Raw genomic sequence first — 23,254 nt, 5'->3', positions numbered from 1 at the left:
TAATTAGATAAAGAACTTAAATGAAGTGTTAAATAATAGTAAATTAAATGTCAAGTAATATTTTGTTGATTGTTGACTTTTTATATAAATAAGGACTAAATCATAAAAAGTGTAAACTTTAAATTTTGTTTAATTGTTAAGTGAATGTAATGAATTGAAGTGTTAAACGTCCATATAGATAAAATGGGAACTAGTAGGAACTTTAAATTGCGTTTAATTGTTAAGTGAATGTAATGAATTTAAGTGTTAAATGTCCATATAGACAAAATGGGAACTAGTAGGATATATATGGCATGTCGTTAATAAATTTTCATACGGGCTAGTGATAATGACATTTTGTTGCAATTCAGTGATTTTGCACTTTGGTGCTAGTGATAATGGCACTTTGGTGTAGTTCGTTAACTTTACACTTCGATGTATTTAATTTGCAGAAAAATTGTTGCCATGGAGAAAGCAAATGCAATCTTGGCTCAAGTCAAAGATGAAGAAAATGATCCTTAAACAACACCCCAACCATAAGAGAGCCAAAAATATAAAATAAAAACGAAGGTTCACACCGTATGTCTACGTTGCTAATATAAATAATTATAATAAGATATTGTGTTGTGTCTATCGTTTTTACTCATATTGTAGTGGGCACTTTTAATAATATTTCAAACTTGTATTCTCTCTTTAAAAATATAATATGTTTTACCACTTATTGTTGTTGGTTGTAATTTGGGCTTAAATAGCATTTTGGGCCAATGATTAAAAAAGAAGAAGAAAGGTAAACTACTTAGTTGGTCCTCCAATTTTTAAGGCACTTTTATTTTAGTAACTAAAATGAAATTTTTGCAAATTGATTGTCCAACTTTTAGGCCGCTTTCATTTTAGCCACACAAACATTAAATCTCTAACGGTGGTTAACTATACACTTCACATCATGTTTTAGGTTGCTTTCATTTTAGTTACCTCCAAAATGTCTTTTTAAGTAATGATTGGGGTAAAAAAAAAAATAATGTTAAAGTGAAAAAGTGGTAGAAACTAAAATAATACACAAAATTGTCAATTTGTACTTATTTATCACATTGCCAAAATTCTAAATTTGAGTTTTAAATATAAATTCTTAAATATTAAGATTCAAAATTATAGTAGCAAATTGGTTGAAATTATTAATAGATAAAAAATTTCAACAATTTATTTAATTTATTTTGATGTTTTGAAATTATTTGTTAAAAATTATCAGTGAAATTTATTATCTTTAATAGTTGTCTACAAAACTCAAATTTCTTTTGATTATTTGATATTGAATCTTTCATGCTAATCTAAAAATAAAGAAAATCATTGCAATTAATTAATTAATTTTACCTTCCATTCCAAATATGATGTGGCGTGTACATTTAATTATCGTTAGAGATTTAACGCTTGGGTGACTAAAATGAAAGCACTCTAAAAGATGAGTGACAAAATTGTAAAAATTTCATTTTGGTCACTCAAAATGAAAACACCCTAAAATTAAGTGACTAACTAGGAAGTTTACCCAAAAGAGAATTAAACTTTTTTGATAATTTCAAATTTATTTTTAGAATTTTGATATACTGCCACGTCATAATGATGTTTTCGGCTGAAACCGTCTAAAGTCCTAAAAGACCGAGATGCGCGGGCGATTTTGCTTCAGTTCTTCTTCTTCCTCAAAACTCACTCAATTTTCACTTCTCAAACAAAAATCAAAGTGAAAAATTTTAAAACCCTAGAATCTTTCTCAGCAAAAAAAAAATGGGGAATTATTTTAATAAAGAACCGCCGCCGCCGGTGGTTCTCGTTCCTCCTCTCTTCGATTTCCCTCCTCTCGCCGCCCGTACCAGGTTCACTTCAATCTCCGCACTCAAAACTTTTTCTTTTGTTAATTTAAGGAAAATTTTGAAAATTTTCTTGCAGGATGTTGGAAAGTTCTTATAATATGTTGTTTGGGAAGCTAGGTTTGAAATGTTTGTTCGAAGATTATTTTGAAGAAGCTAGACATTTTAATACTATTTTCATGTTGAAACCAATCGATGATCCTAATGTTGATATGATGGCAACCGTATCCTTTTAATTATTGAATTGAAAAAAAAAAAAAGAGATTTAAAGAATTGATTATCGTAATAAGAAGCAATATTCCTTTTTCATTTTAATTCCTTAACATGATTAGCTTTCAGGTCCATTTAATCATAAACCTGAAGAGAGAATTGCTGGAAATGCGTCATTTCGCTGGCAAAAGTAAGTTTCAACTTTCTTTTTCCTTTTTACTTGATTTTAGCAAATGCCTTTGTAATATTCTTCAGTTGCTTCTCTTATGCGATGTAGTAAAGAATTTTGAACAATCTTGTTTTAAATAATGTTTTTATATTATATGAGCAGTGATGTGGATGATCCTCATACATTCATGGACCTTTTTGTATCAAATTCTGATCCGTAAGGCATTTCAGTTTGAAGTATAAAGTTTCACTTTCTTTCCACATTTCTTCTGGTTTTTGCATAATTCATGGTGACCTTTCGCTTCAGTGTTTTACGGATGAGGTCCTGCACTTACTTTCCGAGATATGGTTTTGGGGTATTTGGCATTTTGCCATTGCTGTTAAAGAAAAGGTAAATCATAATTTTTAAGCACACCTTCATGGTATTTCCTGCTGCTACTTTTGTCACATTTGTCACATTGATTCTGCTGATGGAATCTATAACTCCCCGGCAGAGTAACTGCTGAAGACTACGGTGTCATGGGATTGAGATATGGATCAGAATGGTTATCAACTGGAGTCACAGTTATGCCCTTTGCCAGTATGTGTTTTGGATTCATTGTAATAACTAATAAATCCCTGCTTTTAAATTTGGATTGTTATTATCAGCCAAGGTTCCTTATATTATGAGTTTCTACATAAGGAATGCAAGTGTATGGAAACAAACTTATATTTCAAAAATTTCTATCATCTGCAGTTAAAGATCAATTGCCAAGGAGTGCATGGCTCGTAAGCAAGTTGGGAAGGTTGACTTTTGGGGTTCAGTACGAGCCACAATGTAAGTTGCTCATAATCATATGCATTTTGCAAATTGAGGGCTTAGCTCATAAAAACTTATGATGCACTGCTAAATCACTCCTTGAATTTGAGAACTTGTGTGCTTGTTTGTCTTTTTGATAAACTTTAACTAATGTATATCAGGTTTTCTTCTGCATAACTAGTTTTCAAATAAAAGAAGTTTAGGGGTTCAAACAGGTAAAAAGTCAGGGGAGTATTGATTGCTAGATTTAGTGAGATGTAAAATCTCTTACTAGGGAGTTAAATTTGGAAAGGCTGCAGTTTTTACTTATACTGACAAAATCTGGACATCAGCCATTAGTATCTACTGTACTTTGCAGCCATGAGAATTTGGAAGGATTTAACATGTCCTTTATATGAAAAATCTTATATGAAAAATCTGTAACTTCTTGCTATCATCAATGAGAATGCTTTAAGTAGTGTGGTCGTTTTACACTCTAACTATGGAAATTGGAGACCATAATTATTTAAGGGTAGTTAAAGTAGAATATTCCTTACACTGAAGAGTACATCCCTTGTAATTATTTTGTGGGTTTTCTATGTAGCATATAACTTAAAAAATTGTTCCGAATATGTTGATTCTTGAATGTCAGCTCATGTTTCTTCTTTTGCATACTTCATGTGTGATCATATTATAAATGAAACTAAATGTTACTTTTTATTCTTCTATATTCAGATGGAAGTGAAGATGAGATGAAATATAAAAATAAATTAAACTGGAGCTGTGCCATTGGTTATGGAGTAGGATCAGGCTGTCCCTTGACTCCATCATTTACTTTTGGCCTTGAACTTGCCAAAAGTTCTCAGGTTTATTCACAGTTTAATATTCTGACAGATGTCTCTCATGGAGAACTGGCAATTGCTTCATTCCCTAGAACTTTAAGATTACTAATTAGGGTGAAAGGCCTTTTGATGACTTGTTTTGTAAATTTAGTCAGATTTAAAATGTTTTAGTAGCTACAGGATTTCTTTTTCTTTTTTTAGAGCCAAGGTTGCTGCACATCCAATCACTTTGGTCATATTATTGGAACTTAAACCTTCGAACCATTTCATTATAAAACTGTTTGATCAGTAAGGATACTACTTTGTAAATCGTTGTACATGCAGCTTATGGTGTCTGATTTTGTGTCCCCTTAAGTGCGTCTACAGCTGATTTTTTTTAATCTTTTATAATCCTCAACTGCAGTTCATTGCATCGTTCTATCAACATGCGGTGGTCCAAAGGAGGGTATGTTTCCCTGTCTATTTCTCCTATTTATTAAATTGATCTGTTCTTTCAACTATCAAGCTCTGTTTATCTTCTTTCAACCTGAAATTACAAATGGAGCTCATTTTTTTTTTCAATTTTCCAAGTTGCAATCTACTTTGCATCTGGCCAAACATGCATTCCAGATTCAAAGCTAATCATACCTACGATAAGCTGATATGAATCATGGTCTTATCATTTTGTGAGCATAGGCATTTTATTTGGGATCCAAGCTTTGAATTTGAAGGCTTTATACTAAATTATATGCCTCAAGTAGAAATTGACTTGCATATGGGAAGAAAGACCTTGTTCAGATTCTGTTGTTATGCCAATTTTGGTGCATAAAAGATATTTTGGAGTACAATCTGCAATACAATGGCCCCCGTTTCTCTTTCTTCTTTTTGTTTTTTTTTGGTGGAAAAGCATGTGTGTTCTATCTGTTCTATTATTTTTACTTTGTTTTTATTTTCTGGACACCGGTTTGTGGCATGATACTGACAAAAGTGATTCAATGAAACAGGTGAAGAATCCCTTTGAAGAAAGTGAAGTTGTTGGAATAACTAATTACATTGACTTTGGATTTGAATTACAGACAAGGTATTCCAATCACAGAAGTTAACATGTGATCAATATACTGAATATCTGACTTTGTAATACTTTTAAAGGATGGATGATGCCAAAATATCAAACAACATACCTGATTCCACCATTCAATTAGCTGCGTCCTGGCAAGCCAATAAAAACTTCTTACTGAAGGTAATATTTGCTGTGTACTCTTGTCTTCCCTATTGATAACTGCAACTCCAAAAGACGCATGCATTCTGTTTTTTGTAGGGAAAGTTGGGACCTCTCAGCTCATCACTAGCTGTGGCTGTCAAGTCATGGTGGAAACCTTCGTTCACTTTCAGCATTTCAGGTATCCCTTTTACATGCTAGAATTCAAAATATACGTAATCATAGGTGGTTATTTATTAGGTTTTTGTCACGATTTGGCATCTGAACTATATCCATTTTTCCACGGTGATACTCAAACAATTTTTTTTCATTTTTTGTACTTAAACTATCATTTCGTTATAGTTTTTGGTCCAACAACCAACCAATGAGAATGTGTCAAGTGGTGTTCTTTTACATATAGCGGTTGGTGATGTGTCATACTGTCATTCATTAAAAATATTCAAATTTAAAAATATATAAAAATATTAAATAAAAATGTAAGTTTTAATAATATATAAATTTAAAATATATAAAATATTACTAATTTATTAAATTTAAAAAGTCAATTTTTATAATATATCAATTATATAAAATAAAAACGATTTATTAACAAAGTAAATTCTATAGATTCTAAAATATTTAAAAATATATATTAAAAAGGTCAATGTCGATCAAAGGCCGATCAACATTGGTAAACCCCGGTCAAGGGTCAGCGGCCACGTTATCAATCAATGGTCGCATCATTGATGATAACATGTCAAAAAGTTAGAAGCGTGACGCATTTTCATTGGTTAGGTGTGTCACTTTTTTTTAATACCATTAATGTTTTGAACAAAAATGTTCAAAAATATAATGGAGGAATAGTCTAAGTACCAAAATGGGATAAAAAAATTTTGGTACCAAAATAAGAAAATGGGTATGATTTGGAGGTCAAATCGTAATATATGCCTATTTATTACCATTAGGGGCGATAATGGTTCATATCAGATTGGTTTGAAAAAAAGGTTGCAGTTAATGTGAAGTATTTTGTTTTTTAAAATTCAAACCGAAACTGAGCTGATTACCAAAGATAACTAAACTTAGTTGAGCTGAATTCTCCTGTTTGAATCGCTTCAATTCATTGGTTTCTAAATTTTTTGAAAGTAACTTTTATTTATATTTTGAAGTTATTTTCACTAATTTAATATCAAATATTTATTTTTATATTAAAATTTAAAATTAAATAAAAATTAGCATTCGGTTCGGTTCAAATAATTGTAGATTTTTTACTTGTAAACTAAAAACCAAATCAAATAGAATCGAATACAATTAAGTAATAACCAAACTAAACTGGTATGAATTTAGATTAGAACAAATCAGACACTATAGTATGAGTCTGTCTCAGTTTTCTTGTTCAGCTCTAATTACTATATGGTTTTTAGCACTTACATATTTTATGCAATTTGTAGCAAATAGGGATCGCATTTCTGGAACTACTGCATATGGATTGGGCCTCCGCATAGAAAATTTAAGAGAAGCCAGGTTCATTTGTTTCTTTCATTTGTTCAATTAAGTGTACTACCTTGTTATATATTGATGAGAACAGTCTACTCAGTGATCTATATGTATGTGATTAATACTAGCATGTCTATAAGTAATGATATATCTTTCTCTTCTTATTCAGCTATCAAAGAGCTGATCCAAATTTCGTAATGCTGACACCAAACAAGGAGCACCTAGCGGAGGGCACTGTTTGGAAGATTGGAAACAGGCCAATGCTAGAGGCTGATGTAAATGCCGGAAATTTTGATCGTTTACCCAAGGAATTGAGACCCCAAGGAAGAATTTTGTAGATATTAGTTCTGCTATTTCCACACCTCAAGTAGGGTATTACACTCTTTTCTTTCTCTCTTTCTATTTAAAGTCTTTTTAAGAGTTAATCATTTGTGAGAAGAGTAGATGCATTAGTGAGATTAGAATCCTGAAATTCTTTGAAAAAAGAAAAGGGAAACCTAGGCGAGGAATACTTCCTGTTGCAGTTGTCTGTGGTAATAAGACTAGGTGATTTTGGAACCGATCGCCATCTTGTTACGTATAGAGGAGGTTCATGTTAATGGTTGGAGTAACCTTTTGGAACTTCTCATTTTACTGGTTGGCTTATTCCCAAGGAGCAAGAACTCTATTCTAATTAGGCACTTTTGTGTTCCTTTTCTTTGACAATATAACACAACTAATAACGCCAACTGGTAATCTGATATGGGTTGATTCATTTTAATTTGAATAAAATATGGATCTTAATTTGTGAATCGTATGCAGTTCGAGTCATTTTAGAATTAACTTGGAGTCTAGTCATTTCAAGTTGAACTTTAGATCATTTTGGATTTGGATTTAGGATTGCAGATTCAAATATTTTTGGTTAAAATATGCCATAAGTCCTTGTACTCTCCACAATCCACATTTTTGGAATATAGTCCATGTACTTCTATTTTTAAGAAATTAGTCTCTTTATCTTTTTAATTCCAAAATTCAACTGTTGACACTTTTAAAATTATTTTGTTAAATTTAAGTTCACTGCAATGTCATTGTTTTAGTTAAATTGATGCTAGAGTATTTATTTTATTTCAAAATGTCACACCACCAAATTTAACGGTGTTTGACAGTTGGATGTGAATTTTAGAATTTGAAAAGTAGAGGGATTAAATTCTTAGAAATAAAAGTACAGGGACTGAATTTCAAATTTGTGAAGAGTATAGGGACTTATGACATATTTTAACTAATATTTAAAAAAAATAATTTTGAACCATTTTAGATTGAGTTTTATTAATTTGAATCCAAATTCAAGCCCTATTGAAACTAAACTAAATTAATATGGGTTAATACAACCTTCTACACATCCTTCAAAGAACATAGAGAAAATAGAACAAGTCTATGGAACATAGTTTATTAGTAAAGGAAATGTAATGGAGAATGTACAGTAATCTCCATCGTGAACAAAGATGGTAGTTAAAACAAAGAGATGCAGAGATAAGGAAGAAAGAGGGTGTCATTGATTTAAGTGGATGAAGGTTGCATGTTCTTCTCTCATATATTATGTTAAAAATACAGATCATAGTGCGAGAGAGGAACTGAGCTGGAAGTCAATAGTCCAGAGCTGGAAATTTCCTTTGATGAAATCGTAGTATCCGCCCCTTAGAGTTAGGGTGTTGTTGATCAACCCATTTCTCACAAATGGATAACTTAGCAGGTTTCCAAGCGATACATTCACTGCTTCCTGCAATATCAACCATTTTCACGCACACATCTATATCAATATTATCTTAGCAAAGACTAAGACCTTGGTTCCAGGGACTTGTGGATCTCTAGTCTCATCACTTATTAGTTTGATAGATCGATTGGTTTTAGTTCGGATTATTCTAATTTTCAGTTCGTTTGTGTTTTGTGTTGATTTGATTATATTTTCTAGTTGTTCTAACTTATTTTAAAAAATTAAATTAATTTTTTAGTATTTGTAAGGAGCTAAAAATATAAAATTTGGACTAAGTCTCTTTGCTGAAACCACGTAAATTGTAGTGTCAATTTTTGCAATGTTATTTGAACCGGATTAGATCAGGCAATTAGTCAAACAGTTGGGCTTGGAATTGATCCTGTTAGAGGGATTAGACTGTCTGACCTATGGATTGGATGGACCAATTGAACAAGGTTAAAAAATCAATTGAACTAGGTTTCTCTATTTTCTAATTTTTTCTTTATTTTTATGATTTATTTAATTAAACCAGTTTCACTGGGTTTTAAAACCTCTTAATATTGTTATTATTTTCCTATCTGGATTAACAGCATTATTTAATTGTAGAGATTTTAAATTTAAGATGATTACCTTCTCACAAAAGGTGCATCGAAGCCCCAGAGGCTCCCCACGATTTTTTGCATTAACCTTCTTCCTTGCAGGCAGTCCAATTTTAACCCAATCTTCTATGAAATCACTGCATTATTCTCATTCATAATACTTTATTAAAATCCACCATTTTCACAACTTATTAATGCAAAATTTAATGCATATTTAGGGTTAGGGCTTACGTTGAAGTGGTTCCGTCGTACGGGAATGACATCAGCCCCTTGATTCCACCGCAGGCACTGTGTCCGATGACCACGATCTCTTTCACCTGAAAACAGGTCCATCAAATCGTGTTGGGTATCCAATTTTAGTGCATACTCGAATACAACTAATACTGATCTCTAAATACATAAAATGTAAAACAAATTGAACATAGTCGTCTTAGATACGGTAAAAGTACCATTGTAATTTTTGTATTAAAAATTAAACTGTTTTTCTCTCTTTAACTAAAAAATTAGGCAAATTAAGAGTAAATTGGTTGTTACTACTAGAAGTTCCATTTGTTTTACTAAAATTAAAGTCATGTACATGGATCAAAATCAAAATTGATGAAAATTTTAACAACAGGACTGAATTGTTTTTTATTTAATATACATGGATAAATTTATTTATTTTTTGAGGAGTATAATACAATTTTGACTTTTAGTACAAGGGTTTTTAGATATGTCTAAATATGAAGTCTACACCCAAATTCAAATAAGAGAAGTTGAAAAGTGTTCACCTTGAGATGCAACACTGCGTATTCGATAGCAGATCCAGTTCCTGAGTACTTGTTCTGCCGTAACATAAACAATGAGTTGACAAAATCTCAGTTCTATTTGTCATTATTATTTACTGTAATTGAATCATATAGATAGAGAACCTGATCATATGGTGGCACCATATTGGCGACATTGCGGACCACGAAAGCTTCACCGGGTTGTATGTTTAGAACATGAGAGGGGCACACCCTTGAGTCCGAGCATGCCACTATCATATACTGCATGCAATCATTTATTCATATTCCAAATTAACTCAAATCTTTTTCCTATTGGAACCTCCAAATCAATAAAACAAGGTTGAAAATATATATTACCGTTGGGCTTTGACCCTTGGCAAGCTCACCATACAGAGCAGGATTCTTTCTGCAAAAGATTTTGAATTTGAGCTAGAAGATACTACGTACAGAGAGGGATATAACCGGATTGAGTTGAGCTCAAGTTGTAAATACCTTGAGCTTGAACTCAAACTTAAGTTTTAACAACTCGATTAATACTCGAACTCGACTTGGAACGAAAATATACAAGCAAAGAAGGGAAATGGGGGGATGAGAAGACAAACTCGTATTTTTCAGTCTTGAAGTAAATGAAGCCTTGTTTCAAGCGGTCAACAGACTCATCGGAAGAAGCAGCAGTCTTCAACTCAGCTGTCACTTGCTCTACCTTTGCCGTCGCTGCACTCTTCAATTCTCCTTTCTCACTGCATTCAACGAATTCCTTCCCTTGCTTTAACTTTTTCATTTCTCACCAATTAAATCAAATATTATCCCCCCTAAACATCAGTACCTAAATATATCATCCCAAATATTAATTTTCTTCATCAGCCAGATTGTAGCTCTTTTTTTTTCTTCTCTTCGCCTTGGCTTATTTTTGGTCCCAAATTTTGAATCTATTATTCGATTAAAATATTAAAATAACAACTTTTATTAATATTTATATATTTATAATTAAATTTAAATAAAAATATTTTTTATAAAAAATAATTATTTAAATTAGACCCGATTTTGAAATTAGTTTAATTGTACCTTATCTAAGGCTAAATAAATATGCTTAAGTTGAATGTAAAATTAATAAACGATTGAAAAACTTGTAAGTATTGTGATTAGATCGTTAAAGGGGAGTTGGATGTGAAACTTGTCAAAAGGTAAAATTATTTAATAATTGAATCGGAGATTAATATATTTACCATATAGATTATATCAATGAATCATCTTCAATATATAAAGATCTTGTGAAATTACTAATGTTAGAATATTTTAATTATATTGAAAAAAATTGAACAGTAATGCAGTTTTTCTATATAATTCTTATTATTACTTATAAATCTTTAAATTATATGAAAATATGTATTTAAATGCACTTAATTCACGGGACAACAGTAATGTTGGCTAAATTAAAACTCAAATCGCAATATTAATATAAATTTAATAATGAAAGACAAAACAGAAAGCAATTAAAATTAAAGATGAAAATAAAACATTCAGTATTTTTGGTTTTAATTACTTGAGCAGTTTCTTGAGAGCTTCAATGGCTTCCTCGTATGACTGGTCTCCCATGTTTTCTTTCTGCAAGTTTTCAAAAACCCAATAAAGTTCAGACACATTTTGTAACTTTTACTTGGTACTGCTAATGAAAACATAATTATCCAATTATGTCTCTACATCAATTCAGTTGAAAAATATATAAAAAGTATCAAACAACATTAATATATTTTGGCAAAAAAATATTAGTCGATTTATATAAGTACATAACACTATTTGTTTTATGTATCATGTCAACAAATAATTTAAAATTATAATATATTTAAAATTAAAATTTAAAAATATAAAAGATTCATAAATTTTTAAAAAATTAACATAAAATATAAATAGATTGTCATATCTAAAATTTATCGTTTAATTAATATTTTGTTAAAAAATAACAATAAAACTCTTTTTGAAAAATTAATAATCGAATTCAACTTTTTTAAAAGATTAGAAGTCCAAATTTAACTCATAAAATAATATGAATCAACCAGATAAAAATGTATATATTAAAGAATAAATTTATAAAAAAATTAAAAGAATCACCAGTATAATTATAAATGAATACTACATCTGAACATGATACATAGAGGAGCCTAAAGAGATTTAAGAATAAAATGAGAAGAAAATCCACGTATAATTTGGGTTAATCACAACCACAGGTATCATCGGACCAGTAGGACGCTTATGTGAGCAATTAGGACCATTGATAAAGTACCACGTGGTGCGCAAATTAAAAAAAAAACATAAAGTAAGGCAATCGACGTCTTCAAGCCATGCATAAATTTTCATGGGGAAACTCACTTATTGCCCACATTAAGAGTTAATCCTGCATGACAATATGAACCAAATTCTATTTTCTATTTTTATTTTATTTTATTTTTAATTCTAAAAACCCAATACTTAATCTCAGTTAAAATGCTATCTAATATGCAGTTAAAATATATCTCAGGCCCTTGTACTCATCATAATTATTTTTTAAGAATTTAATCTTTTATTTTTAAATTTTAAAATTTAAATTTAATTATTAGCACTATTTTTTTAAAATTATTGGTGTAATTTTTGAAATAAAATAGAACTCACTTGATAACAATATAAATAAAAAATAATACTGTAATGAACTTAAATTTAACTAATAATTTTTTAGTGTTAACAGTAAAGATTTGATATGACACATTTTAACTCTAATATACACAAGGAAACAAACTTGTTCATGCAAAATTGTAATCATATTTTGGTTAATATTTATGTTACTCTGGTTCTATATTTTCTCTTAAATATGTGTCTATTGTCGAAACGTATTTGATATGGCTGCGAAAATATGATTTTTCAAATAGGAAAAAAATATAAATGTCTATATCAAACACATTGGTACCCGACATTTGAACTTACAGGTATGAAAAGAGAGAGAAAGATACCCAATTGGAAGGAGTGAGCAAAGGAGTAGGTGCTGCGAAAACGGGTTGATTTCGGATGAGTGTAGGAGGAGAAGTGGAAGAGTTGAGGTTGGCAACGATGGAGGGCCGCCGCAATGTGGGTTGCCAGAGTGCGTTAGAAGGAGAGGTGGTGTTGGAAGTGAGGCAGAAGGCGGAGACCGAAGCCGTGGACATTATTACCGCCAAGGGATCACATTCATATATAGAAAACACTAGATTTTATACCATACTTTTATTATCAAACAATTCCTTATAGGATATAATATTGAAAGCGAAAGCTTAGTGGATGAGAGCTTCTACCTTTGTAGATGAGGTTTCAACGTTGGAGATCAATTTTCGCTCTCTTTCTCCCTTCATCAGTTTAGCTTACACCTTTAAAAAGGAAAAATAAAATAAAATTGTTCATCATCTTAATATATTTATTTTTATTTTATTATGCCTGTTGGGACATGCACGTAATTAGTAACCATAGTCTATATATATATATATATGAAACAAGCAAGAATAGCAGCACCTATTTATATATCAAGGTTTCGTTTCAAGTATAAAAGAACTTGCAAACCTAAGAATAAGATAATAAATTGAAGATGTTAACATTCAAGTTTTAAATTTATAAAGTAATTAAAACTAAGTTTAAAAAGTAATTTTTGTATTTGGTCTGGTGGCTAAGGGATGTTTATCCATAGAATCCGCCTTAGTTGCAAGTGGTTTACCTTTTATTTAAGCAGCTCCCTTTGGACATAGTGTGTGAATGAAGTACATCCCTACCAAAGAGAAATCACATTTCTTATTTTAAGTTTCTGAATAATAGTATATATTACTTTGTATAAATTCAAACCATTATTATATTCTTTACTCTTTACTTTTAATAGACAAATATATGAACCAAATCCAAATCCAAATTCAAACCCAGACAACCCTCTCTTTTTCTCCCACAACACCTCATTAAAAATGATCGGTTTTGGTATTTGTTTTAAGATTCTTTTTTGTAATGTGATATCATCTGATTCACTAATAGTGCATAGATGTATATGCTATTTGTGCATCAAATACAAACCCCAAAAAATAAAAATAAAAATAAAAATAAAAATTGGTGTTTGGACTAAGGGTCGGATAATCTTGAATGAAAGGGGAAAAAAATCAATGGTGTAGGAAGAAGGGACATGATAGGTGAATAAGATTTAGAGTGATGGGTAGTTTCATGGAGAATTGGAGATAAGACCCTATCTCTAAAACATGGCTGTTGGCTCATCTGTTTGCTACAAATTAACTGTGTCTGGCTCTGCTTCTCTTTCAAAGATTTTATTTTGGATGTCAACATTCTAGCTAGGGTCTCTATTTGCAACCACATTTTTCACTATCCCTAATCCAGTGGGGGCTCACTATACCTTTTCCTTTCTCTAAATCTATTGTGATGTGTAAAAGAAAAGTAACTTCTAAATTTTGCATCTTCTGAAATTTAGTTTTATCGTATAGTTTAACAGAAAAAAATTAGCCAATGGTATATAAATACTCCTTAATTCGGTTTGGTTTATATAATTACCTTTAAGAGATCTTAGATAGCTTAGAAATTCAAATCTCAATATCTGCAACTCTTACTTCTGTCCTCAAGTTGTCCTCGTGTTATGACCTCCCTTGTTTAAAAAGAAATGGACATTATCCCTTTGATAGGAGAAAAATAATAATAATCTAATGATTCAACTACAAAATAATAACTTAAGAAGCTGCTATGTACCTCAACCATTAAATTAAACAATGTTCTTTACCAAACACAAATAAAACCAATAATCTAATCATTTCGAGCTTACCGAATCATGCTCCTTGAAGGTTTAATTATTGATCATCTGATGCGATGCCCAATAATCAAACATAGAGGCAGAGCAGGAAGAAAGACCAACTTCAGTTACATCGTTGTGGGTTGCCTCGCGAAATAGCAATAGAGCTTCTTCAGACAATTTTTAAGTCATGATTCAACCCAATGAGTCGGCCGAGGATGGCTTAACCCATCTCCCCCTACAAAGAAACCACTAGAGCTGCATTATAAATTTTCCTAGTTGAGTACTTGAAGTCTAACATTGTGAGTACACAAACTTTCTTTCCAAGAAAATGATGGATCTTTTATTATTAGAAAAGTTAGATTTTCTTATATGTGTCATATGGTATTTGTAATAATGTCAACATTATAAAGCAATGAAAACTATTAGGCCAAAATCTTTGTTGTCATCTTTTCAACTTGTCTAAAACACAAAAGAGGGAGTTGAATGCGGTTAGACCTAGAAATATATGCTTACCTGCTGTCACATACCTCATAATGTTGTCATGTAATTGCCATGCCCTTGGGGATCTATGGGCTGAAGAACAAAATGCACCACTCCAAGTTGGTTAGGTTCTTTTGAGCCCAAAGTTTAGCTCAGTTGGCTACCACCCCTGGCATCTAGCAGATCCAAACTCCGAATGAAGACATCTACAACCTTCCCCTATTATTAGGCTATGGCATCTTTTGTACAAAAACATAAAAGGCAGTTACATGTTTTATAACAGTTCTTAGAATTCAAAACAACAAAATCTATTGAAGCAGTTAGCTTGTGCAAAAATCACCCAGACATTTAACAAGTACTTTGACTACATATTAATTGATAAAAATCTATATAAAAATCACTTGGATATGCTATAAGAGTAGCAGTTGACCTTTCTATTCACAAAGAGACCAATTAAATGTATACAAACAAAATTCAGCCGTAAGAATTACATTGGACAGATCTCTTCATACCGAAGGGCAAAGACTATTTTGCACAAGGAATTGGCATGTGCTAATGTATTTGAGATTCAAGGAGAGACCAAAGCACATTCCACTTGGTGGAATTGCAGTGACAAAAACTACTTGGGGACTAGTCTGATTGGACAGACAGAGAATGCAATGCAACGAGCTGCCTTGGCCAGCATGAATCTTTCATTCTCTGTCAAGGGCCTCTCTATCACCTTTATAAGATTGGCATCCTAAGACATCAAAGGCAAACAATAGTCAGCAACGATATATAGAAACCTTTCCCCCCCCTGAAGTTACTGGAAAATGTTAACATAGACTAACCTTCTGTTGTGGTTGAATTGTGGGCCTCACACTTGCAGTGTCACCAATCATAATCACATTGTTAATGTTCCCTCTTTCATCCCTTTCTGTTGGTGAAGACGTTGAATGCCGCCAGTTCCCGTTAATAATATACTTGTAGTAATATCTGAAGTTAATAGAGACACCTTGTTTTAGTGTATATATAACATATTATCCAATTGCATGATGAGCAGCAGCGTTTGAAAATTCTTTAACCATGCATACTTAATATTAACAATGAAAAGCAATAAATTTTGTAGATAATCGACCATATAGGTTTTCATTCCCAGGTAATAATAATTTTTATAGTAAGGAGCACTAGGGAAAACAGTTATAGAACGAAGACTACTTACTTTCCTTGGGGAAGTCTGATTTCAACTTCATATCTAGCTCCACCTTTATGGGTTGCCTTTATTGGTTCTTTCCAGTTTCCTGTAAAATCTCCAACTAGGCAGACATCCTCCCCCTGCATGACAAAGACAAGAACTTCCTGAAAAGCTTCACAAAGACCAGTCATCTATGCACACTCCAACTTTAGAACAACCATGACTTAAAATCGTGGATGCCTCAGAATTCTGACTTCATTATAGAGTAAGTTCTAGATTTACTTGGAAAAGCCTTTGGGACTGAAAAATTGCAGGAAGAGGATGGTGCCATTATGGCCAATAGGATAAGGAATTCAAAATTCCTTACCCATCAGTGAAGGAAAACCATCTTGCCTATTTCTTCCTGTTGTGTAGCATTGCTGAACACAGAAACAAAAAGAGACAAGCTTTAACAAATTACCTCGTTATGGCCATTCCAAACAAAGGTCAAAGCATGTGTTGCAGGTCCATCATGTCTACCACTTTCTACCATAGCTATTAGATCCCATGTTGCCCAAGCTATTGCAGGCCTACATGATGAACACGATGCACCAAATATTAGCAAAAGACGCACATATTTAGTTCCCAAAGGTGTACCAATGTAATTATAATAAAACATTAAGAGATCCATAAAAATTCCTTCATATTTCAGAATGAAAAATGTATCAACTTATTCAAAATACTAGTAAGTTTTTCTTTCATCTTTTAGAAGTTTCTCTTTCCATTTTGGACAGAAAATATTAAGAAATACACTAGACTCCATGAAATAAGAAATATAAGACCAGGAAATTGATTGCAGAAGCAAGGGTGATATCTTGCGCTAAACACTAATCATATTCATTAATACATATCTATCATATATGACATATGAGAATCTATGCAGCAGTCAAGCATGAACGGAAGAGTGCTGAAAGAGTGGAGATAAAGCTGTGATTAAGCAAATGAATCTCTATAATAGTGAATCAAAACAAGGAATGTGAAAAGTCACAAGAAAAGCTCATTGATAAGTCAAGCATAATCATATGCACTAGAATGCTATAACAAAGTACCTGTCCGGCTTGCATGTATGCAGTCCAGTGACAAAATTATGAGCTGCATGAAGTGGAGTATCAGTCATCCAGTGAAGATATGCAATCACACAAGCCGGGGATCGGTCAAAACCAGTGGTGCAAGTAACAAAGACGCGGTGGTTCTTTTTCAACAAGCGTAATAAAAGCCCAACAGAGAACGGTAATCTCTTCCTCAGATCAAAGGAATCTCCATCCCTGTAGAAGGAATATGGGTAAATTATTCAGCTATATCTGGCTAATATGATGTAATGCTGACAATGTATATGCTGGATCATTATGAATTCCTGCAACAATTTCCCTCTTAGCACAGAATACATATTCACAAGTTTAAGGCACATGAGAATATTGAAAAATATGGTAAAAGATGAAATGTTGCACAGAGAATCTCTCAGAAATAAACAGAACATTACACCATCACTTTTGCTTACTTTATAGGATAATTGATCATTAGGATATTCAATCTTTGGCACGACTCATTGATTGACTTGGAATTGATTCCCCAGTTTTCTGCTTCAACCCCGCACTGAAAATTTAATACAGCTGTGATTCCCTGGTGCCAAATTCCAAGTTATTAAATGGGAGGGGTATAGAATGGAAAATATAAGAATTTGATGCTATGAAAACTCAATTGACTTTAAAACCCCCATCAGGGCTGAGGCCAAGAAGAAAGGGAAAAATACGGAAATTTGATGCAACAGTAACAGCATCTTTCCAAGACATCTTTTAATGTGAAGCAGGAAAAGCACTGATCATCAGACAATCATCTACATTCACTAATCAAAAGCAAATACAGCAGAGGCAATTGTATAGTATAGAGTAATGCTCATGATTCGTTCTCATTGAGACCTATTATTAGTGTTTGGTTCCCATAATTCCAGAACAAGTGAAGAAATGATGTGCCAAGCATATCATTTTCTTTATGAAGTTTGTTTAAAAACTCTTAACAAAGTATATAACATATTAATCAGCAGAATCAGTCTCAAAATGAATGCATCATACGTCAAGAAGTTGGTAAGATGAATAATCTAATATCAGACATATGACAGGAAATGATTCTGCTCAAATAACAGGTTTCTATGCACTCACCGCATCAGACAGAGTTTTGACATCAGCATCTGTCTGTATACATGACCCCACATAAATCTGCTCTGTAATCTAAATACAAATAGTGGTTCAAGAAGAGGTCAATGAAAAGAGGGGGAGAAAATAAGAAATGTGTGCGAGAGAGCAGTTTATTGTGAGATGGTCAATAAAACTCATTCCTTGAAAATGCTATCAAACATTAGAGAGATGTACACTGTACCTTGCTGTAACGCATTCCAAGAGAGTGGTTATAGTAAAGCTCGCCTTTGGAACGTTCGAGTGCCTTAATATATTCCTCCAGAGGGAAGCTTCCATGAGCCCATTCTCCATCTCCAGGCTCTTTCTCAGAAAAAATACAAACAAGTTGACTAACTGGCGAAGAAAGAATGTTCTTCTGCAATCCGGAACCAACATGTCCATTTTGATCATTCAAGAACTTTAAAACTGGTGATGCTAGAAACTTTGAGGAAAATACTACAAAACCAGAATTTCCCCCACCCTCAGTTGTTTGTAAAGTAGATGCCAATAAAACTTTGTTCCAAGTGGCAACTGGCATACGACCTCTATTAAACAAAATGTCAAGATCACTCAATTGATGCAATTCATGAATCGGAAAAGGTGAGAAGGGTCTCTCAAGGACAAGGCTAAAAGATCCTGTTTCCTCTGTCAGCATCTCCCTAAAGAAACCAAAACCAAAAACTAACGAATGATGTATCATAATTAACTTCTTTATTCATCTTTTGATCAAAACAAGCAGATTGCACAGATTAATTATAACTGGCTTTTGATCTTTAATGTTAATCAAAAGTTAGCTTAAACAAAAGATATATGGCAAGGTACAATCAACAAAATTTAAATTAAACAATTAGCAGAAATTAACCAAACTATCAAATCTATTCACTTCAAACATTTTTCACATTCAAACGAAGTTCATGCTCATAATTCACGAACTAAAAGAGAGAATAATTTCAGTAATTCCATTGAGATTTCCTAAAAACAAAAGCAAAATTGTATGATATGAAGAAAAATATATATATTTAGCATCCAAATAAACTTTAAGATATTTAGCCATTAAAAACTAATAACAAAGCATCAAAGAAACCAAAATAATTTTCAAATATATCTTACTGAGCATCGCCGAAGTTCTTGATCTCAGTAAAGCTTCCACCAGACGAATCGCTTGTCTTCTTCAACGTATCCCCTACCATTATTATTCTCGATTTCTCCGCATTACTCTGTAAAAAAAAACATTTTATCACAAAAAAAAAGTACCACTAAAATAGTAACTGATTTTTCATAAAAAGGAAAAAAAAATTGCATTACTCCGCGTTTGAGAGCATGAACAAAGATTCTTCCATCCAGTGATAAACCGAAACGAATACCCAAAGGTTTCTGTAAAGTAACCATATACTCATTCAAGTTCATCTTCAACATTGAATTATCACTCGACATTGCTAAAACCTTGAGCTGCTTCTTCTTCCTCGTGGTCGTCGTTTTAATAAAAACTCCATTAATGAAGCTCGAATCCCTGCTGTGAAAATAGTGAGCTGCTCTGCAACTGACGAGTTGCAGGGGAAACGACATCATTCGGAAGGAAAAAGGAAATCGAAAATGACGATTGAAGATAGAAGAGATGAAATAATGAAGAAGAAATAAAAAATAAAACTAAAAAAAGGCAAATCAGGCACGTGGTCGATTGTGGGCCCGGTTTGCATGAGGGTCGTGAAACTTTTTTATAAGCTAAGCTGCCACGTGGAGATTTTTATATTCGGTTTGATAAAAAATCTTTTTGGGTCTTTGGATGTCCTAAGAAATTGACTTATAGCTAATTAAGGACTGACACGTATGCTGTTTTCTTGCTTTTGTATTTTGTTAAATTTTTTCCTCCCTGAAATTATTGGAGGCAACTTGAAGAATTGATAGATGGGATTATGGAAAATCAAATATAGGGCATTAGATTTAACCATAAAAACTAAACATTATATTTTAATTAGGGTAAATTACAATAATGTTATTAAATTATTAATAACTTTACCTTTTGATTATTCAACTTGAAAAGTTACAACATAATTGTTAAACTATTAATTTTAATTTAAGTTATTGGGCTGTTAAAATTCAAATAATTTTTTTCTCTAATTTCTAACATTAACTATCAAGTCGACTTAGATCTGAAATATATTTTTCTATTTGTGAATGAGTACTGATCCACAATATTAATCATTGAATTGTCATTTAAAATTCACTAATTAAACTTAAAAAAGTTTAATAACATTTACTTAAAAAATTTAAAATAATTCAATAAATTATACGAATACTTTGAAATTATATAATAATTATTTTATAATTTTTAAAATTTAATATACTAAATAATTTAAAATGCAAAATTGGTAAAATTTGACATGATCCTCGTATCTCGGATCAAGAGGGATGACATTAAATATCCACTTTGCTTCACGGCTACTCAAAAGAATTACTTTTGAGGCATCAAAAAAGGGGAAAAAAAGAATTAATTAGTGGTATTGGGCCAAAACCCCAAAATCAAAAGTCTTATCATAAGATGACAAAATATTTCTTCATCGTAGCCCAAAAGTCCAAGGCTAGACCTAGAGTTTACTGTTTGGGCTTCTTTTTTTCCTTGGAAGATTAACATATTCCATTCATATGTTGGAATAGCTACATTAATTTAAAATTTGAAAATCAAATTAGATATATATTTGACAATGCAATGTAAAAATTAAAAAATTTTATACATTTCCATAATTATCTTTATATTAAAATTAATGATTCAACAATTAAATTTATCAATATAATTGTACTTACCATACATATAAAATATACAATCCATTAATATTATAAAATTGAATTATAAAACTTAAGCAAAATATAAAAATCAAAATTGAAATTTAACTGTACTTATATAATTATTAGTTTAATGATTTTTCACAATTGTCAATTGAGTAAAAAAACAGATAATTCAGAATTTATAATCAAATTATTAAAAAATTATTTTCCACAATTATTTCTTCCTTACTAAGTTAGAGCCTTGACCAAAAGGGTGTTTATTCATATATAAAATTTATAGTCAATGTTCCTAATTTATAATTTCCACCAAAACTTGTTATTATATTTAGATATTTTAGTTATAAATAGGAAGCAATAATTGAATATTCTTTGATTATCTTAGAATATTAATTATAAGTAATTAAACTAATCTTAGTGGTCAAAAATCATGATGATCTTCTCCTTATTAGTTAGGTAGAAACTTTGGTGGGAATGAAAAATAAATAAATTATTCAAAAGAAAATATAAGATAATTGCTTCCATAAAAGTTAAAATTCAACTTTTAAAAAAAACCATTTTTAACTCATTTAATAAATTTCCAATTTAAAATTTCAAAATGGATTAAAAATTTAAAATTTAAATTGAATTGAATTTATTGAAATGATGGGAAGATAAAATTGGTTGTGATCTGACGTATTGATAAATGTAAATGTTTTTCATATACAACGTATAGACATATTGATATTAATTATTAATAAAAATTAAAAAATAAATTTATATATTATACATTAAATTAAATTTTATATATAATTATTAATTTTATTCTTCTCTATATCCAAAAATAAAAGTTAATATAATATTTACATTCGAATAATCTGACCCTTTTTTTTTTTTTTTTACAGATGATTTTATTTTTTCTCAAGAAGAAGGGGAATTTCTACTTAAACCTTAATATTAGAAAAAATTCCAACCAAGTCCTGCCTGTACGGCAAATACGACCGTCGTTTATCTCCTTCCTTCAACACTTTATTTCCGACGTAGAAACTTTTAGCCGCCGGCGATTTCTCATCTCTCTTCACCTTCGTCGTCGCCTTTGCTGTTTTTTCATTCACTTTTTCTTCGTTTTTATCTAAATTCAAAAACGAAAATGACGAAGAAGACGAGACGTTGCCTGCGCTGTTACTTCTCTTAAGCAAATCCTTAATGAAACGCCACCGTTTCGAAGAAGATGATGATCCCGCCGACGTACTCTTCTTACAACTGTTCGGTGACGATTCCGGCGATTGTTTCGGTTTCCAAACGCAGTAGGTATCAGCTGGCAATCCTCCAAGCTCATCCGCCTCCGACGAAGATGACGACAATGAAAACGGAATATCTCTGTCGCCGATGAAAAGATCTCTCAACGGAATCCGGATAGCTTGTTCCACGTTATCACCATCCCTGCGGTTGAAGATTGGAAACGACGAAGAGGACATTTCAGGATTCTCGGAAAGAGTATTAACGAACTCGAATTCTTCATCTCCAGTAACGGCGTCGTTTTTGAAATTCCGGCTAACGGTATCGGCGATATCAACGAGATTATTGTTATCGGAGGAATAGATGTTAAAGCTGGGACAAAACGACAATTCCGAGCTGCCGTTCTGCATCTGAAGCTTTCTGATAATAAATAAATAAAAGAGGTAAAAGCCTAAAAAGATATTTCAAGTTTTGAAGTTTCTTTGAGAAGCGTGTGAACCTATTTATATACGAGAGAAAATGAATTATTAAAAAGAAAAAGAAAACAAGGGTAATATTTACAATCTTCAAAATTATTATTTTATTAAATAATATTAGTATTATTAGATTTTATTGCATTATAATAGTCCACATTTTAAATTCGTTTTAAACTTTTAAAATATTTTAATGACATTCTTAAATTATCGATGTTATATTAATTAAATCTTTTATTATCAAAATTATCAATTTAACCATCAAGTCACACGTAAAATCTTATATAACATAATATAAAATGAAACTTTTAAAAAAATATTTTATAACTTTTAAAATTAAAAATAAAATAAAATCGAAAAGAGAGAGTGAATGGCAGTTTTGTAAAAATTTTGAAAACTTTAAATTCATGATTTTTACAACATCCATTTTAAAATATTTATTTTTCTTGAAGATTTTATTTTAAATTATATTATATAAGATTTGGTACCTCGTTAATTATTAAATTAATAATTTTAGTAACAACGGTATCTTATTGGTA

The 23,254-nt window shown here is 31.4% G+C and overlaps 4 protein-coding genes across 8 annotated transcripts; 1 reads left to right on the top strand and 3 right to left on the bottom strand.

Moving 5' to 3' along the window:
* The first annotated feature begins 1,582 nt into the window (after window positions 1-1,582).
* On the top strand, window positions 1,583-9,358 carry LOC108450942 (uncharacterized). Of its 4 annotated transcripts, none has more exons than XM_017748713.2 (15): window positions 1,583-1,844; window positions 1,918-2,062; window positions 2,171-2,238; window positions 2,380-2,433; window positions 2,524-2,607; window positions 2,711-2,796; window positions 2,953-3,033; window positions 3,730-3,860; window positions 4,240-4,281; window positions 4,820-4,896; window positions 4,965-5,055; window positions 5,134-5,215; window positions 6,462-6,534; window positions 6,677-6,874; window positions 9,054-9,358. In XM_017748713.2, the coding sequence occupies exons 1-14, from the start codon at window positions 1,756-1,758 to the stop codon at window positions 6,843-6,845; spliced, it is 1,272 nt and encodes a 423-aa protein (XP_017604202.1). In that variant the 5' UTR covers window positions 1,583-1,755; the 3' UTR covers window positions 6,846-6,874; window positions 9,054-9,358. The 4 variants fall into 4 exon arrangements, with proteins under 4 accessions (XP_017604202.1, XP_017604196.1, XP_052887202.1 ...); XM_017748707.2 differs by having other exon boundaries at window positions 6,677-6,879; XM_053031242.1 differs by lacking the exon at window positions 9,054-9,358 and having other exon boundaries at window positions 6,677-8,187.
* Window positions 7,909-14,699, bottom strand: LOC108450960 (carbonic anhydrase 2-like). 2 transcript variants are annotated; one of them, XM_017748718.2, is made up of 13 exons: window positions 14,410-14,699; window positions 14,145-14,235; window positions 13,315-13,365; window positions 12,902-12,973; window positions 12,584-12,813; window positions 11,146-11,207; window positions 10,205-10,342; window positions 9,960-10,008; window positions 9,747-9,863; window positions 9,606-9,659; window positions 9,067-9,152; window positions 8,867-8,972; window positions 7,909-8,263 (listed from the first exon to the last, which is right to left on the bottom strand). In XM_017748718.2, the coding sequence occupies exons 5-13, from the start codon at window positions 12,773-12,775 to the stop codon at window positions 8,099-8,101; spliced, it is 969 nt and encodes a 322-aa protein (XP_017604207.1). In that variant the 5' UTR covers window positions 12,776-12,813; window positions 12,902-12,973; window positions 13,315-13,365; window positions 14,145-14,235; window positions 14,410-14,699; the 3' UTR covers window positions 7,909-8,098. The 2 variants fall into 2 exon arrangements, with proteins under 2 accessions (XP_017604207.1, XP_052887204.1); XM_053031244.1 differs by lacking the exons at window positions 12,902-12,973; window positions 13,315-13,365; window positions 14,145-14,235; window positions 14,410-14,699 and having other exon boundaries at window positions 12,584-12,849.
* A 443-nt stretch (window positions 14,700-15,142) lies between these two features.
* Window positions 15,143-19,925, bottom strand: LOC108450931 (phosphoglucan phosphatase LSF1, chloroplastic). Its single transcript, XM_017748698.2, has 10 exons — window positions 19,549-19,925; window positions 19,354-19,460; window positions 18,446-18,902; window positions 18,229-18,297; window positions 17,571-17,692; window positions 17,122-17,337; window positions 16,494-16,602; window positions 16,061-16,173; window positions 15,690-15,834; window positions 15,143-15,598 (listed from the first exon to the last, which is right to left on the bottom strand). Exons 1-10 carry the CDS (start codon window positions 19,810-19,812, stop codon window positions 15,479-15,481), a joined length of 1,722 nt encoding a protein of 573 aa, XP_017604187.1. The 5' UTR covers window positions 19,813-19,925; the 3' UTR covers window positions 15,143-15,478.
* A 1,879-nt stretch (window positions 19,926-21,804) lies between these two features.
* Window positions 21,805-22,740, bottom strand: LOC108484541 (uncharacterized). Its single transcript, XM_017788365.2, has one exon. The coding sequence runs from the start codon at window positions 22,650-22,652 to the stop codon at window positions 21,948-21,950; it is 705 nt and encodes a 234-aa protein (XP_017643854.1). The 5' UTR covers window positions 22,653-22,740; the 3' UTR covers window positions 21,805-21,947.
* Between the last annotated feature and the right edge of the window lie 514 nt (window positions 22,741-23,254).

This window comes from Gossypium arboreum, chromosome 7, assembly GCF_025698485.1.
Source record: "Gossypium arboreum isolate Shixiya-1 chromosome 7, ASM2569848v2, whole genome shotgun sequence".
NCBI lineage: Eukaryota > Viridiplantae > Streptophyta > Magnoliopsida > Malvales > Malvaceae > Gossypium > Gossypium arboreum.
Note: the sequence above shows the minus strand (reverse complement) of the source record. Positions and strands in the feature narration are given on the sequence as shown.

Excerpts from the sequence above, each read along its gene's own strand:
- LOC108484541 (XM_017788365.2), bottom strand. The coding sequence starts at position 22,652 with ATGCAGAACGGCAGCTCGGAATTGTCGTTTTGTCCCAGCTTTAACATC.
- LOC108450931 (XM_017748698.2), bottom strand. The coding sequence starts at position 19,812 with ATGATGTCGTTTCCCCTGCAACTCGTCAGTTGCAGAGCAGCTCACTAT. Across the intron at positions 17,338-17,570 it reads ATGATCAATTATCCTATAAA|GGATGGAGATTCCTTTGATC; the intron begins GTAAGCAAAAGT and ends TTCCTTCTACAG. Across the intron at positions 16,603-17,121 it reads CATACATGCAAGCCGGACAG|GCCTGCAATAGCTTGGGCAA; the intron begins GTACTTTGTTAT and ends TTCATCATGTAG.
- LOC108450960 (XM_017748718.2), bottom strand. The coding sequence starts at position 12,775 with ATGTCCACGGCTTCGGTCTCCGCCTTCTGCCTCACTTCCAACACCACC. Across the intron at positions 11,208-12,583 it reads TGCTCACTCCTTCCAATTGG|AAAGAAAACATGGGAGACCA; the intron begins GTATCTTTCTCT and ends GAAAACTTGCAG. Across the intron at positions 9,153-9,605 it reads ACGCAGTGTTGCATCTCAAG|GTGAAAGAGATCGTGGTCAT; the intron begins GTGAACACTTTT and ends ACCTGTTTTCAG.
- LOC108450942 (XM_017748713.2), top strand. The coding sequence starts at position 1,756 with ATGGGGAATTATTTTAATAAAGAACCGCCGCCGCCGGTGGTTCTCGTT. Across the intron at positions 2,063-2,170 it reads ATGTTGATATGATGGCAACC|CTTTCAGGTCCATTTAATCA; the intron begins GTATCCTTTTAA and ends TAACATGATTAG. Across the intron at positions 2,608-2,710 it reads CCATTGCTGTTAAAGAAAAG|AGTAACTGCTGAAGACTACG; the intron begins GTAAATCATAAT and ends ACTCCCCGGCAG.